Below are 17,651 nucleotides of genomic sequence, written 5' to 3'. Positions count from 1 at the left end.
TAAGTATTGCGCCACATGAGATAGATTGGTCAATCGACTTTACAGGGTGATTACTATTTCCTGTCAGTAAAAAAAATAATCATAGAAAAAAGTTTGGAGGCTTTTTTAAAACATAAGAATATAATATGTTTAATTTGTTTAAACAAAAAGTTTTATTTCAATGGCGTCGTACGCAGTGCCTCAACCACCTAGTTTCAGTTTTAGAAACACACGGAACACTTTGATTCCATTTGTGAATTATGGAATTCTTCAGGTTTGCCGTACAAGTGCATAAAGGCTTTCGAATTGGAATGAATTAAGACTATCAATCAACTATCTTTTAACCATTATCGGATTTAGTCGCAATCGATTCAACACTCCTCCGAAAACAATTTAGCGTTTCAGTTCTTCAATTACATACTTACGTAATATCAAGTATTGTTTTCCATTTCCACGGGAAACTCCGGAAGGTTCGCCAGAACCGAGTTCACCATCTCATCCTCGTTGGCTTCACTGGCGGATGGAATGTCGTCCTGATGGTGCTCCCTCTGCCTTTCCTGTGCAGCGCGCCGTTTGAGTGCACTAACGATGGTGAACTGGAATGTTCCCGCCGGTTCCGAATCCTGATTGTCACCCGCTTGATAGTGCACCTTGTAGTGGTCCCTCAGCTGAGATATCAGACGGAATGCATCATCGCACCGGTCACACTTGTACGGATTGTCACCAAAGTGGGTTTTGCTGTGCTTCAGCAGATCGTTAGTTTGGGAAAACGCCCGATCGCAGTGGGTGCATTTGTAGGGTTTTTCTCCCGTGTGGGTACGCATGTGCCGCTGCTTGTTATTCGACCGCTTGAACCTGTTGATTGAGATAGAAATTACTCTGAGGTTTCTGATCATACATCAGGGCTTCTAAGCCGATGGTCCACGGACCCCTAGGGGGTCGTGACGACTTCTCAGGGGGGCCGCGAAGCCATTGCAAATAAGTGTGATAACAATAATACTTGATGGTTGGCGCATACTAGAGATGGGCGGTTCTCGGGTTTTCAAACCCGATTCTCCGGCGAATAGCGAAAATTTTTCGGGTACGGGTCGGGTCCGCGTTTGCTTTTCAATTATTGTCTCGGGTTCGGGACGAGCGAGATACCTCTCCCATATCTGTTGTTGTTGTTGTTGTTTGAGAGGGACTTTAACCCGAAGGTCATTCGTCCCTACATCTCCCATATCTATTCGAAAAACTCTTATGATGGTTCTAAAAGAAATCTGGAATCTTCTTCTTCATTATTGCATTAGCTGCGGTACATTACAGACGTGACTTTTGGTTGGGTTACAAACTCAAAAATCTCAACAGCTTTTGGTAATTTCCCATGGAATTGAACAAATTAATCAAATTAGTAGTCAAAAGGCATAGATATTTAAGGTGAAGATCAGGGCCAGGTTTACAAGCGTAGGAGTCCTGAGGCCACAGTTTTATGGGGGTCTTTTTCTCAAAAACCTTTTTCATGACTATTGAATGGAATATGACGCAATTTCCCTGAGTTTTACAGCTATACTCTGTGTGAGGGGTGGTAAATGGCTGGACATTGCGTACCATTGGTACTTCACGTACCTGCAGGTATAAAACAGACCCCATTTGTGATCCTTAGCCTCTTCTCCAGTAACTTATATCTCTACCTCCCCGCGGTACCGCCTGGGGTACGAGGAACCGTAGGAAAGATCGGGTAACCAACCCCGGTGGGACCTTGGTCGTATGCTGACAGAGAAGGGGGGCTCCTCTCTTCTGAGGGTGTAGCTTACCAGAGCGTCTGTTCTCCATGCTCCTAACATTTGAGCCATGAGCCATCGTCCCAGTGCCAGCGTGGGACTCTAAACGGTGCTGTGCACGATGGTCCTCCGGCGGGACAGGGGATTGGTGCAGGCCTTACAAACCAGCCGTAAAAATCATCAGTACAGGAAGCATACAACTCAGACCCAGGCATCGGAAGAGGACTGACGATTGGAAACTTGGATCATGGAAGTCTCTCAAATTCTTGGGAAGTACCCGCATTCTTTCCGATTTATTGAGGGTCCACAAGGTTAACATCGTAGCGCTGCAGAAGGTTTTCTGGAAAGGGTCGATGGTACATACAAATAGAGGTGGTTCTACCAGAGCTGCGGCAACAGACACGAGCTGGGTATAGCTTTTATCGTGATGGACGAAATGCAGAGGCGCGTGATTGAGTGGTGGCCAATCGACAACAGAATGTGCAAGTGGAGGATCAAAAGCCATTTCTTCAATATCAGCATAATCAACGTGCACAGCCCTCACCTAGCAAGTGACGATGAGGATAAGGACGCTTTCTACGTGCAGCTGGAACGTGAATACGACAGCTGCCCAAGCTATGATGTCAAAATCGTTATCGGAGATCTCAATGCTCAGGTTGTCCAGGAGGAGGAATTCAAACCGATTATAGGAAAGTTCAGCGCTCACCAGCTTACGATCGAAAATGGTCTTAGACTGATTGATTACGCCGCCTCCAAGAATATGACCATACGTAGTACCTACACTCCCGTGCATAAGTTTGGGTTCACCCCCCAAAAAACATGCAAAAGTGTTTTGTCCATATCTCTGTGATTGCACGTCCAATTGAAACTCTCTAAGCCGCATTCGAAAGACAAAGAGTTATTCTTACTTCGTATATATTTTTCCAAAAACATTATTTGAACTTTGTATACTAAATTTTTACTTAAAGTTGTGACATTTTTCAAAAAACACACTGAAAAATCATATCTAATTTCCTCAGCATTGGGTCGACCAAAATTTTAAATCAAAGTGTCATTAGAATCGTAATCTTATATTCTTTGAAGAGCACTCATGAAATTTTGGCGGAAAAATCTGAAAAGTATTCAAAATCAATTAAACAGTCAGTCAAGTCATCGTGCAAAAGTTTGGGTTCACCCCTCAGTATGGTGTATCGTGCAAAAGTTTGGGTTCACCTGAACTTACTTAAATCTGTGAAATCTGAAACCTATCATGTACGCGCCATTATTTGCACTCAAAAAAGCTTTAAACTATTAAAATCGGTTGAAAAATGGCAGAGATATTGACAAAAATGATGTGAGTGCGGCTCAGGTGAACCCAAACTTTTGCACGATTTGCATCATACTGAGGGGTGAACCCAAACTTTTGCACGATGACTTGACTGACTGTTTCATTGATTTTGAATACTTTCCAGATTTCTCCGCCAAAATTTCGTGGGGTCTCTTCAAAGAATATAAGATTACGATTCTAATGACACTTTGATTTAAAATTTTGGTTGACCCAATGCTGAGGAAATTAGGTATGATTTTTCAGTGTGTTTTTTGAAAAATGTCACAACTTTAAGTAAAAATTTAGCATACAAAATTCAAAAAATGTTTTTGGAAAAATACATACGAAGTAAGAATAACTCTTTGCCATTCGAATGCGGCTTAATGAGTTTCAATTGGACGTGTAACCACAGAGATATGGACAAAACACTTTTGTATGTTTTTGAGGGGGTGAACCCAAACTTTTGCACGGGAGTGTACTTCCAGCACAGTCTCCCGTATCGGATACACCTGGAGATCACCCCAACAGACTGAATCGCAAATCGACCACGTTTTGATCGATGGAAGATACTTCTCGGACATTATCGACGTCAGAAATTATCGCGGCGTAAACATCGATTCGGACCACTACCTTGTGATGGTTAAAGTGGGCCAAAGACTTTCCGTTGTGAACATCATTCTGTACCTGTAGTAGATATAAGTTCCACTGTACATATTTGAAAAAAAAAAATAACGAGACATGAGTTGCAAATGTTTAGCGTGTCTGGTGCAATTCGAAACATGTCATAAAAAGGAAAACCAAAATGATGCGATAAAGAAGTAGGAATGGAATGAACCACGTATAAGGGTTATGGTAGTAGGTATGTATTTGATCGCCTTTAACAGCAAAGATCGTCGGAATGTGATTCGGCTATTGAATCGTGTTCGGTTGGCGACGGATGCTTCGTCATGGGAAAGAGCGAGAATTAGACTCGAACTTATTAGAGTTCGACTTCGGATCGGTACCTAGCTTCGGGCTAGAGGTTGTAAGCTATTCGATGATGACGAGGCAAAGCAGTCTGTTGGAATATGTTGGCACGATATAACGTGTAATTTTTTAGACGCAAGCATTCTGGCAGTGAAGTTTTGCTTAAACTTGGTTAGCTCAGCAGATTTCCATTTCAAATGGGATAAGCGTTACGACAGTACCGGCGCCCGCAACGGTACGATCTGGAACAACTGGAGCTACCCGAAGTCGCAACTGATTACGCGCAAAGCCTTGAAGCAGCGTTGCCGGATGAGGGAGAGCTCACCGAAGCCCCCCTCGAAGTAGTAGTGTCAAAACAGACATTAACAACGCAGCGAAAGGTGCCATTGGGTTCATGGAAGGAATTCGACGGAACAGTTGGTTCGACGAGGAGTGTCAGACGGTTTTGGACGAGAAGAATGCAACGCGGGCGATTATGCTGCAGCAAGGCACTTGCCAAAACGTGGAACGATACAAACAGAAGCGAAGACAGTAAACCCAGCAAAGCGCCGCCTGGAAGAGTTGGAGTGCGAAGAGATGGAGCAGCTGTATCGTTCTCAAGAAACGCGTAAGTTCTACAAGAAACTCAATGCATCCCGCAAAGGCTTTGTGCCGCGAGCCGAAATGGATGGATAAGGATGGAGGTATCTTGACGGTCGAATGTGATGTGATCGAAATTTGGAAGCAGCACTACGATGAACACCTGAATGGCGCAGATGAGGAAGACCAAGGCAGCAGGAGAAATGGCTTCATCAGTACGGCGGATGAGGGAGACGTGCCAACTCCCACAATAGGTGAAGTTAAGGATGCTATCAAACAGCTCAAGAACAACAAAGCATCTGGGAAGGATGGTATTGGAGAGGAACTTATTAAAATGGGCCCGGACAGGTTGACTACTAGTCTTCTTCTTCCTCTTGGCGTTACGTCTTCACTAGGACAAAGTCTGCCTCTCAGCTTAGTGTCAATGAGCACTTCCACAGTTATTAACTGAGACCTTTCTTTGCCAAAGTTGCCATTATTGCATTCGTATATCGTGTGGCAGGTACGATGATACTCTATACCCAGGGAAGTCAAGGAAATTTCCATTACGAAAAGATCCTGGACCGGCCGGGAATCGAACCCGGACACTTGGCTACTTGTCTGCACCGATTGATACCCAGGATCTGGGATACAGAACAGCTACCGGAGGAGTGGAAGCAGGGAGTAATATACCCAATACACAAAAAGGGTGACAAGTTAGAATGTGAGAACTATCGAGAGATCACCATTCTTAACTCAGCCTATAAGTGCTTTCCCCAGATCATCTTCCGCCGTCTATCGCCGCTAGTAAGCAGATTTGTGGGAAGTTATTGCCGCGCCGCCACCAAACCGGATCGCGCCAGTGAGACTCGCGATGCGCCCCAACTCGCCGCTTTTTGAAAATAATTTTTAAGTGTGGCTCTGCATTCTTACGATGTTTATGAACACAGCGCACTGTTCAAATATTAGTTGCGATGCTTGGAGATTATGGAAAAATAAATTTAAAACAAAAGTTCGTCTTTATTTCTGCCGGATACATAATATCAAGTTGGTTTCGTGGACAGGCGATCGACGACAGACCAAATCTTTATGTTGCGGCTGATCCTCCAAGAATATCGCGAATATCAAGTCCCAACGTACCACATATGCATCGATTTCAAAGCGGCCTATGATACCATAGACCGCGAAGAGCTATGGAAAATTATGGACGAGAATGTTTATCCCGTGAAACTGACTATGTAGACTGATCAAGGCAACGATGAATCATGTACAGTGCTGTGTGAAGATATCGGGTGCGTTATCGAAACCGTTTGGAACACGCAAAGGACTTCGACAAGGCGATGGTCTTTTCTAGAAGGTGTTATGAAACAGACGGGCTTCAATATGCGGGGCACGATCCTCAATAAATCCAGCCAGTTCATCTGTTTTGCTGGCGACGTGGACATTGTCGGAACGTTCCAGGTGGTTTCTGAACAGTATACCAGGTTAAAACGTGAAGCAGACCGGGTTGGATTGAAGGTAAATACGTCGAAGACGAAAAATTCTGCTGGCTGGAGGGACCGATCGCGATAGAGCTCACATTGGCAGTCGCATGATGAGGAAACTTATCATCCCATAGTGAAAACCTTAATGAAGTATGTTGCTGTAGAAACAAATCTCTTTTAAGCTAATTTTGTTTTGGATTTTTGTAGATGTTTGCAAGGCTATAATCCCATATGACGACGGGAATGAGGTCGAGGTGGTGGACGAATTTGTCTACCTCGGATCATCGATAATGTCGAATAACAACTGCAGCAGAGAAATTCGAAGACGTATCATTGCCGGAAGTCGTGCTTACTATGGACTCCACAAGACCTTGCGGTCTGGTAAACTTCGCTTTCGTACTAAGTGTACCATGTACAAGACGCTTATAAGACCGGTAGTCCTCTACGGGCATGCGACGTGGACAATGCTCGAAGAGGACGATCTTTGGCGGAGTATGTGAGAACGGCGTATGAAGGAGAATGAACCACGAGCTTGCGCAACTCTAGGGTGAACCCAGTATTCAGAAAGTCGCCAAAGCTAGAGGGGTCCGATGGGCGGGACACGTTGTGAGAATTCCGGACAACAATCCCGCAAAAATGGTGTTAACTTCGAATTCGGCCGGTACAAGACGAAGAGAAGCGCAACGAGCTAGGTGGTTCGATCAAGTGGAGCAGGATATTGGAAGTAGGAACTGGAGGTTAGCGCCATAAATAAAAAGATGATTCAAGCGATGTTCTAGAGTTAGATTGTAGTTTAAACACATGAGATGTTTTTTCTACATGAATAATCTTAAAACTACATTTATGTCACTGATAGGTTCAAATGGCCAGTTCAATTCTCTGATGAAACTTACTTGTATAAGTTCTGAAGACACCCTTGATGCATAAGGGTTGCTAGGAGAACTAATAGACCTTTGAGGAAATTGTAGACGAATTTCTAGTTAAATTGTTGAGATGATTAAAAACCAATGAATCATTCGAAACTTTGGATAATATCCTGCAGAATTTCCAGAAGCCGAACGGCTCCCCCAAATGAGTATCAATATTATGTCAGCCTGCTGAGTTGCGTGATGCACGAAAGAGTATCGTGTGATGCAACCAACTGCCACGGTGCTCCAATAGGGTAACGACTGTTTATTTCGTTCTTAAGCTAGGTATGCTGTTCAGCTCAGGAAAAGTAACAATTTCTGCCCAAGAAATGGTCAAGAAATTTTCTACAGTAAGCTCCATTTGAATTGACATTTCTTTTCAACTGCATACTGCGATCAAAGAAAATGCTTTTCTTGAGCATTTCTTACAAGAAATTTCTCACGCATCGAGATAAGCGATTACTTTTCTGTTGAAGTGCATACTTCGCTTTAAACGCTAACAGTTGGCGCCAGCGGCAAAAAGTGCAGGCAACAACCTTTCGAACATTCAGTTTCTTTCACTGGCCGCCAAGCGACGACACTGTTGTTTGTATTCCACCCACTGATCGCGCTACGCTGGATTCTCAAATTTCTCAAACTTTCACGCAGAGAATTAACAGCTGTTCAAAACAATAATTATTTTTGTTATTTTTTTATAAACACTTTAAATTTGTTGTAACTAAACGAATTGCATTGAAGCAGCAATGATTTTCATTGAAACAAAACAGAAATATTTTTGAATTTTTTGACAGCATTTTCAATCAGATTTATTGTTGAAACAACGACAAAAAACTTCATTTTAAATTGATGATTTGTTTGGATCAGTTCGTTTTATTGTTGATTCTGATATATAAAGATCTGATCTGCCGTTTTGTTTTACGCTCTTGTGTAAAAGTGAAAACGACCAACGCGGAGAAATTGCAATGCAATTGCAATGCGATTTTTATGTAATCAATCGATAAATTCAATAGTTTCGAAACATCGGAATCTATGAAAGTTATGGTAAGTTATGACCATTATTTCCTATAGTTTTCAATCAAATTAGTTATTTTTAATGATTGCAGTTAACTCTTACATGAAACACTGGAGCTAACCCAGCGGAAAGAAATTGAGCTGATGAGTCCACTTCGTCGCTTGCGGTGCGGAGCAATTTCACTCAATAATTATGAATTAGGAGCGGCGCAGGTACATATGGCCATTTTTAAAGTAAATAAATTAATTAATTTTCGAAACTACAGTCGTTTGTCCTCATGTAAAAAAAGTAAAAATGGGGGTGGGGGGAGAAGGCTGGCATCAATAAAAAGGTTTTATTATTTCAAATAAATTTATTATAGAATCAAAAAAGAACAAAACTTTATTTCAAAACAAACATTTTTTATTTTAATGCGAAAATATTGTTGTTTCAACAAAATAAATTTTTAAATTAAAAATTAATTTTGTTGGACCGTATTGAACTTAACTGTCAAAATCAAAAATCAAAATTGTTAAACCAAGTTGATAGTAGTTATTAAAATAATGAAACGCAATTATAAGCCGGCAGATAATACAGAAATATTGTTGGTATGACTCAGCAACAACATTATTTATGTCTTCTACAAAGTTGTTAAACATCTTAAAACGCGTGGTTTTGCTGAACATTGTACCTGTCTATCTCTTAAAGTAAAATAATTAACAGTCGATTTCGTTTTAATAAGGCTTATTGGTTTGTTAGTAAAAAACCCATGCAAAGACGCTTATAGACAAAAGTTTTTATCAAATGCCGAAAGGGGAGATACGGTACTATCATGATTTGTAAGAGTTGTCTGCGCCATTTGGCGCCGAAGCCGGTTATAGAGGCCTAAACTACCCCTTGAAAAAAGAGTAATTCTCGAAGACTTATTCAAACAGACTCAAGTCAGTAAAGTTAACAAACTTACTTTACCAATCCTATGTGTTTCGCAGACGAAATTCTACACGTTCCGCTCTAAACCAACTCGATTTTTCACTTTTAGAACGTTTAATTTTCGAATTTACAAAACGACGAAAGAAAGATTCTCCACTTTCGCAACCTAACCGCTACCTTCGCCGCTCTGTTTTATGGAAGACAAAGTGACTTAACCACGAATCAAAACAAAACACTACTTGAGTCGATTTTACACTGGTACAAAAACGTTGTAAGTAACTGATTGAAACGGCTTATCATTTTGTCATATATTTTTTGTGAGAAATGATAGGAACTACCTAGCGTTTTACAACGAGCTGATTGCATGCAAAATTTAAGCGATGTACACGGTGAAAAAAGTTAAAAAAGGGTGATTCATTTTAAAACAGTTTCAGAAGAAAGGTTGTGATTCTTCTTAATTAACTTTCTCAAAACCGTATGATAGTTACTTACGTCGATTTAAAAAAGTAATCGAGAATTCATGAATAACTTTGTAACTTCAAAAGATAGGGTGATGATATGTTCAGCAAAAACACGGGCATTTCTATGATAAACAACTTTGTAGAGAACACAAAAAATGTTAAAAACCTTGGAAAAAAGTTATGATAAAAATATGATTTTTAGGGGCCATTCACATACAACGGCATATATCTCAAAAAGAATAAGAGATAGAAAAATCGTGTCTTCGACAAAGTTGTTTCAAATTGCCAATTCTACAACTTAGCCGAAGACACCATATGTCTATCTAAATGTTTTGAAAAAATAGTTTTTCTATCTCACTGCTAGGTGGATTGATCACAAAACTTTTTTCGTCAAAAGTTGCGCTTTAATACACCAAGAAACTTCTCCGAACAAACTATATCGCTAAAATCAACGGGTTGGGCGCTATTCAAAAAGCGCATGAAATCGAGAAAATAAAACACAGTGGGCTGCTACCCAAATTCAACTTGAGTTGTGAGCTTTCTATTAACCCGCTTCTTCAAGAACTGGCTCCATAATTCGCTGTGATATTACTCTTAAGTTTTCTTGTTTTGTTTTTTCATGTTCCATTCTTTAAGTTAAAGTAATTTCTAAGATTTTTTTTTTGCATGAGAAAATTTTTCCTTCAATGTAAAGCTACAATAAGAAAATCTAATCAAACAAATTGTAAATTGCGTAATAAACTATTGAAAGGGAATTCCATATCTCAGTCATGAATGTTAGGAAACCATTTGTGTGATATAGTTACTAATTGCAATAAATAAATAAAATAAAATAAAATAAAAAAGCGAATAATGGTTGTTTTGAGATTTTACAGAATTTTCGCTTTTTAAGTAAGTCAAGTAAGTGCAAACTTTTGCACGATGACTCGGATGGCTTTTCTTATACCTTATACCTTATTCATCTCACGATTTCGAATCAAAGAAAATCAGTTGGTTTTGCACTGACATAGCTGAAAAGTATCAGCATACTTTATGCATGTAAGCGCGTACAGTGATACTTTTTGTCAATATAAACTACCGTGAGGACCCCTAACTCTGCGCACTTTTACAAAAATCCACCAAAATCTGGTAAATTATTTAAATTTTTGTTTAAAATTTGTTTTCAATATATTGATACAATAGTAATAAAAAAGTACGCGAAGAATTTTCTTGACAAATTTACGTTTATTACTTAAATAAAAAATAAAATATCTTTAAAAATATTGAAAAACATCCAAATTGACTGCCCGTTAGCAAAAATGCTAAGGGAGTACCTCATCACTTAAGTCATTTGAATCAAATTAAAGCGAATATATTTCAGATTTTTAGTACGTAGTCAGTCGAGCAATCATCACTGGTAAAGTGCAACTTATTTTCTCTTCATTTTCTTATTCTTCTTAAGTGCGCATAGTAAGGAACCATTTTTCAACTATGTTCCTTACTATGCGCAGCAGTTATACAACGTTATTTTCAACATACAATCAACCCTCCAGAGGTCGATATTGAAGGGAACCATCGACTTGTCGACACCATCGAGATATGAAATAGAAATACTTTGGAAAATTGTTTGAGGGGACCATCATAGTAAGGGAAGATTAAAAAATGACGTCTATCATATTTTAAGGATTTCTACACTTCGTCCCCTCAATCTCCTGTCGCTATTTTTACAGTACCTAATGCATCAATTATCACATTTTTGTAGACTCCTCCTCCCCTGAACGATGGACGTAATTTTTGAATGCTCCCTAACCATGCAATGAAATAATTTTGATTTTTTGTATAGTTTCATGAGTCAATATCAAGTAATGGAACATCGAGGTTTAATCGTATTTGCTATATAGAAACGCCAACAAAGTACTGTTATTGATCTGAAATACGAATCGCTAATTAATTACGTCACGCTTATACAGGGCAGCAATGCTTCTCGATTGAGTGATGAACAATACATTAAGAATGGATATACCCTATCGCTTAAACTATTCTTCGTATTTAGTAGGAATGTTCGGGTTTCACATATAACAAACCAGAACCAGGTTCTTATTAATTTTCTTCAAACCCGGACCCGAACCGAATCAAACAAAATTTGGTTTTTATATTTTCTAGTGAAAATACATAAACAGTCAAAGCTAATTTTCCTTTACACGCCAAGGGTGAACGCAAAAAAGACGTAGTTTGTACCCTTTTTGTATGTTGATTTGGATTTTAGAAAACTAAGTTAATTACATGTTTTGGAAATCATATGATGATTTCGATTATTTTGAGAGTTGCACTTGATGGCATTCAGTAACAGTAATTATCATGGATTGAATTATAGATAAAATTCACTTCACTTAGTAAACTTCTATTTTGGAGACATTTCACGCTCCACTGGGGACGTAAAGTCGTATAAAGCAAGAAAATGAAGATTGATTCAGAGTTTGAATGCTAGTAATGCTTTTAGTAAAATACTTCAACTGTTATTAAACAATATATCGAGTGCGCAGAGTTAGGAACCTAAATGCGCAGAATAAGGAGCATTGCAAAAATGAGTGCGCAGAGTTAGGAACACGGACACCCTTGAGAAAAATTAAAAATTTGCAATAAAAATCATTACTTAGTGGAGCTTTTATATTTTTTCCTTACACATAAAGTCAATAAGTATTTGCTCCCAAAATTTCAGAAGATTGTGTTTTGTTTTCAATTAATTACAGCTGTTTGAAATTTGAAAAACCTTAAGTGCGCAGAGTATGGGGCCTTCACGGTTTTTCAGTTTTCATTTTTTTCCGCTTTAATTTAATAATTCTAGTGTTTTAGAATTTTGGTCGATCCAATGCTGAGAAAATTAGCCATGTTTTTAAAGTGTTTTTTTTTTTACAAAAAAAATTAGAATACACAATTTAAAAAATGTTTTTTGAAAAAATACCTGCGAAGTAAGAACAACTCATTGCCTTTCGAATGCGCCATAAAAAGTATCAATTGAACGTGTAATCACAGAATATGGACAATACACTTTTGTATGTTTTTTAGAGGGTGAACCCAAACATTTGCACGGCAGTGTAAGTTCTGATGAATGCTTACCTCATGTTGCATATATCACATGTAAAGCGTCGTTCACCTAAAATCGAGAAGTAAGTCGATAACTGAATCTTTTACACGTATCGAATAAAAAAAACGAACCTGTATGAGCCACCATATGTTTCTTCAACGAATCGTTCGTCACGAACCTCTTTTCGCAAATGTCGCACGAGTGGTTCTTTTCCTTATTGTGCGTTATTCTAACGTGCATCTTGAGAGCTCCCTTCGTGTGGAACTTCACGGGACACTGTCCACAGGCGAATGCCCGTTCCTTGTGCCGCAGCAGGTGCTGCACGAGGCTGCTATGGTAGGAATAGCTCTTGCCACACTCCGTGCACAGATAAGGCGTGTGACCTTTGCAGTGGTTGGCATGTAACGTAACATCCCTTCGAACTTTGAATCGCTTCGAGCAATTGGGACACGGGTAAGGCTTTTCCAAATCGTGATTCTTCCTGTGTTCCTTTAGCTTGGCTTCGTCGAAGTAAACTTCATAGCACTTGTCGCACTTAAACACGTCCTTAGGGTGCTTCATCTTCATGTGCTTATGCAGTGCGAATTCACGCTTGGTAACAACGCCACATTTCTCACATGCGAATCCATTGGTTTCTTGCATCAATCCTTGATTATCGGCCTGAATAGAATTACTATGTAATCAATGTCAGATCAGAATTCCTTTTTAGAAAAATCCCTTGACCCTATAAAGAAATTCTCATGCGAATTGATTGAAAAAGATTTTACCTCTTCGTCATTGACTTCCTGCTTCATCACCCTGGAAGTAGCTTTCCCTGCCCTGGGAGACGATTTCTTCGCCGGGGCATTGAGACTTTCGGCAAATATCTGTTGTGGCTCCCCCGAATGCGATGGTTCACCCGACTGAATCGCCTCCTCCGGCTCCTGCTTGACTGTGACCCCTTCTTCCAGCTTTGGCCCCACCAGCAAAAGTAGCTCCCGAAGTTTCCGATTACTTTCGACACACATTTTGTGCAGCTCGTAAGCTTCGTCTATCTTGGACTTGCATTCGCGGCAAACGTTTAGCGGAAGCGCCAGCACTCCACTATCGGTGAATGAGGACAGTTCCTGCGGTTCGGCGGCAAAAACTTCCCGGCAAATGGCACTGAGCTTGCAGTAGATGGTGATATCGGAACAGGATTCGAAAATGTTCTCCGATGGGACGTAGGTCACGTTCTGGATGCAGACGCGGCACAGATCGGCCGGATTGGTATCGAAATTTAAAGCCATACTGTATTTTGAGCCTTTAAATTCACTTTTCCTTCATATTACTCGCTAATGCACCAGAAAACTTCTTAATTTTTTAGTAAAGTTTTAGTAAACAAGGAATAAATAAAATTTGGAAATCCGACTGGTGAAACGTCAGTTTATTAATATAAACAGGGCTAATTTCACTCACATTCTGTGTTGGGTTTGGGGATGGTTCGAAAATTACGCAATTCGAGAAAGATGCGCGTTAAGGGCTTATCTAACAAATCAATAACAATGAGAAATGTGCTTAAAATTACTATTTTCGCAGACTACGCTCCTCGGATAAAAAATACAATACAAAAACAACATAACGTATTGTAACAATACAATCAAAACATTTGAAAATACAATTACAGTGCAATATATTGTTTTGAACAGTTCACTGTATGTTATATGAGATTTTTCCAATATAATGTATGGGTTGTTAAGTATCGTAACAATACAAATAGACGTTTTCTCCGTTTTCTCATACATACATTTTGAAAATACAATGGACCTATGCACGGGTTCACTATTTGACGTTTTAGCGGTGCCGTGTTATTTACGTGACCATGGCAACGAATGAATTTGGCACCGCTCAAACGTCAAATTAGTGAACTCGTGCATCGGTCCATACGATATATTGTTCATGTATGGACCAATGCACGAGTTCACTAATTTGACGTTTGAGCGGTGCCGAATTCACTAGGGGCCCATTCACAAATTTCATAACGCTGAAGGGGGTGGGTGGGTGTCTTCGAAATGTTACAGTTCATACAAAATTTGAAAATTTTCCATACAAAAGGTGTTACGAGGGGCTGGGTGGGTGTCAAAAATGCCCATTTTTGGCGTTATGAAATTTGTGAATAAACCCTAGTTTCCATGGTCACGTAAATAACACGGCACCGCTCAAACGTCAACGGGTGAACCCGTGCATTGGTCCATTGTCTTGATTAGCAATTTGTGTATAAGGCTATCCATGAGGACTTTCCGCGATAGGACTGACAGCTAAAAGTGTGCATGCAACCGAAGCGGAAGGGTAAACAAAACATGCGGGTGTTATCAGAGCTTAACATTCTCCTTTGTAATCGAACGGTCACTCCGACCGCGAAACGTCAAAATCTCATGGTAAACAAAAAAACAGCTGATCGCAGCTGTCTCATGGATTGCCTTATTGTTATACAATGGACCAGTGCACGAGTTCACTCGCTGACGTTTGAGCGGTGCCGTGTTATTTATGTGACCATGGCAACGAGTGAACTCGGCACCGCCCAAATGTCAAATTAGTGAACTCGTGCATTGGTCCATGGTCCGATGCACGAGTTCACTAATCTGACGTTTGAGCGGTGCCAAATTCACTCGTTGCCATGGTCACGTAAATAACACGGCACCGCTCAAACGTCAACGGGTGAACCCAGGGGTGATGCTGAAACCACCGACAGGTACAAAGCCAGGCTGGTGGCACGCGGCTTTACTCAGCGTTATGGCTACGATTACTCTGAGACGTATGCTCCAGTGGCCAAAATGGATACAGTGAGGACTGTGCTAGCGGTAGCAAATCAGGAGCGTCTACAGATTCATCAGCTCGACGTGAAAACGGCATTCCTTAACGGAAAACTTCTTGAGGAGATTTACATGGTACCACCCGAGGGTCTCACGGAAGGATCGAAGAAGCTTGTTTGCCGTCTGAATCGCGCTTTGTACGGACTTAAGCAGGCTTCTCGGGCATGGAACGAACGGTTCCATCAGTTCGTCACCAAGTTGGGATTCAAGCGCAGTGAGAACGATCAGTGCTTGTATATGCGAACGGTGAGCGGCGAGCGGTTGATCCTAGGGCTTGTTCATATATTTCATAACGCTAAAAATGGCCATTTTGGACACCCACCCACCCCCTTGTGACGCTTTTTGTATTGATATTTTTCTGGTTTTGTACGAACCGTAACATCGCAAGGACACCCACCCACCCCCTTCAGCGTTATGAAATTTGTGAATGAGCCCCTAGTCCTCTACGTAGATGACATTCTCATCGCTGGACGTGATGTGAAGGTGATCTCGGTGATCAAGAGCTGCTTGAAGAAGGAATTTGCCATGTCGGACCTTGGAGAGGTGAGCTGCTTCCTCGGTATGCGTATCGAGAGAGATATCGAGAAACGGTTCATGAGGATTTCGCAGAGAGGATACTTGGAGAGTCTACTTCGGCGCTTTGGAATGGAGGATTGCAAACCGGTCGCCACACCGGTTGAGTGCCATTTGAAGCTGAAGAAAGGAACTGAAGCGGAGAGAACGGATAAGCCTTTTCGTGAGCTTGTGGGGTGCTTGGCATACGTAGCCCACACCTCGCGACCAGACTTGTGTGCTGCAGTGAACGTGTTCAGTCAGTTGCAAAGTTGTCCGACTAATGAACACTGGTGTTATCTGAAGCGCATTCTTCGCTATGTGAAGGGAACTCTTGATGTCGGCCTGGAATTTCAAGTTGGTCGTATTCTCTGATGCCGATTGGGGAAACGACATCAACGATCGGCGATCGATGAGCGGCTACATTCTGCGAGTCTTTGGAGGCACAGTGGCTTGGCTAACGCGAAAGCAGCAAACAGTGGCATTGTCTTCGACGGAGGCCGAATTTGTGGCACTGTGTACGGCCGTTTGTGAAGGCATATGGATGCGACGGTTGTTGGGAGATCTTGGTGTTGATGTCAAAGGATCCGTGACGTATTATGAAGACAACCAATCCTGTATGCGAGTGGCAGAAGAGCCAAGGGATAGTCGTCGTATGAAACACGTCGACATCAAGTTCAACTTTATTCGGGAACTGGTGCAACGAGGCGAAATAAGAATCGAGTATATTCCTTCGGAGCAACAGTTAGCGGATATTATGACGAAGGGGCTACCACAGACAAACAGACGTCACACTCTCATCGATGTCCATCGACCACCTTTTTAACGGTCGATTCAAATATATGGTAGGTGGCCAATCCACCACCCGCAGCGCTCGCATCATTTTTGTTCGTGTTTGACGTTTACACACTACCGCCACCTGTTGGCCCATCGGCCAAACACTGTGATTTTAGCATTGAGCGTACATGTTCTCGCGACTATGATTTTGATCGCGATTTGTTCTAAGTGTTACGTCTGTTTGTCTGTGGGGCTACCATCCGTGGCCTTCAAGCGTCTCCTGGAGGAAATTGGCGTAAGGTGTTCCAGAAATTGAGCAGGGGTGACGAGAGACAATTTCAGTAACGGGTACTCGCACAGCCCTGTCGTTGAAATTTGGGCCAGCCTAATGTATGTTTGCGATGTTTATCATCACTGCCTTGCACCGGCCCTGTGAATTGTATGTTGTCTGTTGTTTATGCTATGTTTGATTTGTAATAAACCGACCGCCGCGACGAGCAAACGAACTTTGTGTACTCTAGTGTTCTTTCCGTTCGCGTACCGAAATTCCCCCGGTGGTTTTGTCGGTACCACTGTGTACCTGGTGGGCATCTCCGTGGTCAAGTCCGTTCCCACAGGTTTTGGGCCCAGTGAAGTGGAAGAACCGGTGAAATCGCTCGAAAAGTCGCGGTGTAAAATCGTTTTTTTTGCGAACGATCCTCCTGTGTGGTGCCGGTCGGTGGGAGCGAATTGTTTAATTGCGCTCGTTTTTGGCTGAAGGTCCAGCTGCTGTGTGTGAAGAACAGCTGTGATCGGGACTGTGTGAAAGTGGTTGATGGAGCCGTGGATCGTCTGGTTGTAAATCCGGAACGGCGTCCAGAGTGCCGGTTGGGCTGTTGTGCACCATTTTGTCCCGCAGCCAAAGCCATTTTGTGCCGCGATTCGTTGCCGTAGCCGTGGTGGTGTTCGAGAAATCGAACTGTGACTGAGTGTACCGCTGACGTAGTAGATACGGCGGGTACGTTCGATAGTGTTGTTGGCTGTACCTTCGTGAGTACAGTGTGCGCCAACAGAAAATCGAATAAATTGAAATGGCAGAGAAAAG

At 41.4% G+C, this 17,651-nt stretch overlaps 1 protein-coding gene across 1 annotated transcript; it reads right to left on the bottom strand.

Annotated features, from left to right (window-relative positions):
- Positions 1-313: 313 nt before the first annotated feature.
- On the bottom strand, positions 314-13,799 carry LOC5569716 (zinc finger protein OZF). The gene is made up of 4 exons (XM_021848185.1): positions 13,175-13,799; positions 12,539-13,067; positions 12,440-12,476; positions 314-834 (listed from the first exon to the last, which is right to left on the bottom strand). Exons 1-4 carry the CDS (start codon positions 13,673-13,675, stop codon positions 411-413), a joined length of 1,491 nt encoding a protein of 496 aa, XP_021703877.1. The 5' UTR covers positions 13,676-13,799; the 3' UTR covers positions 314-410.
- Between the last annotated feature and the right edge of the window lie 3,852 nt (positions 13,800-17,651).

The sequence above is a fragment of the Aedes aegypti genome, chromosome 2, assembly GCF_002204515.2.
Source record: "Aedes aegypti strain LVP_AGWG chromosome 2, AaegL5.0 Primary Assembly, whole genome shotgun sequence".
Classification (NCBI taxonomy): domain Eukaryota; kingdom Metazoa; phylum Arthropoda; class Insecta; order Diptera; family Culicidae; genus Aedes; species Aedes aegypti.
The sequence above is the reverse complement of the archived record's forward strand: the minus strand, read 5'-3'. Positions and strand labels throughout refer to the sequence as shown.

Excerpts from the sequence above, each read along its gene's own strand:
- LOC5569716 (XM_021848185.1), bottom strand. The coding sequence starts at position 13,675 with ATGGCTTTAAATTTCGATACCAATCCGGCCGATCTGTGCCGCGTCTGC. Across the intron at positions 13,068-13,174 it reads AGGAAGTCAATGACGAAGAG|GCCGATAATCAAGGATTGAT; the intron begins GTAAAATCTTTT and ends AATTCTATTCAG. Across the intron at positions 12,477-12,538 it reads ACATATGGTGGCTCATACAG|GTGAACGACGCTTTACATGT; the intron begins GTTCGTTTTTTT and ends TCTCGATTTTAG.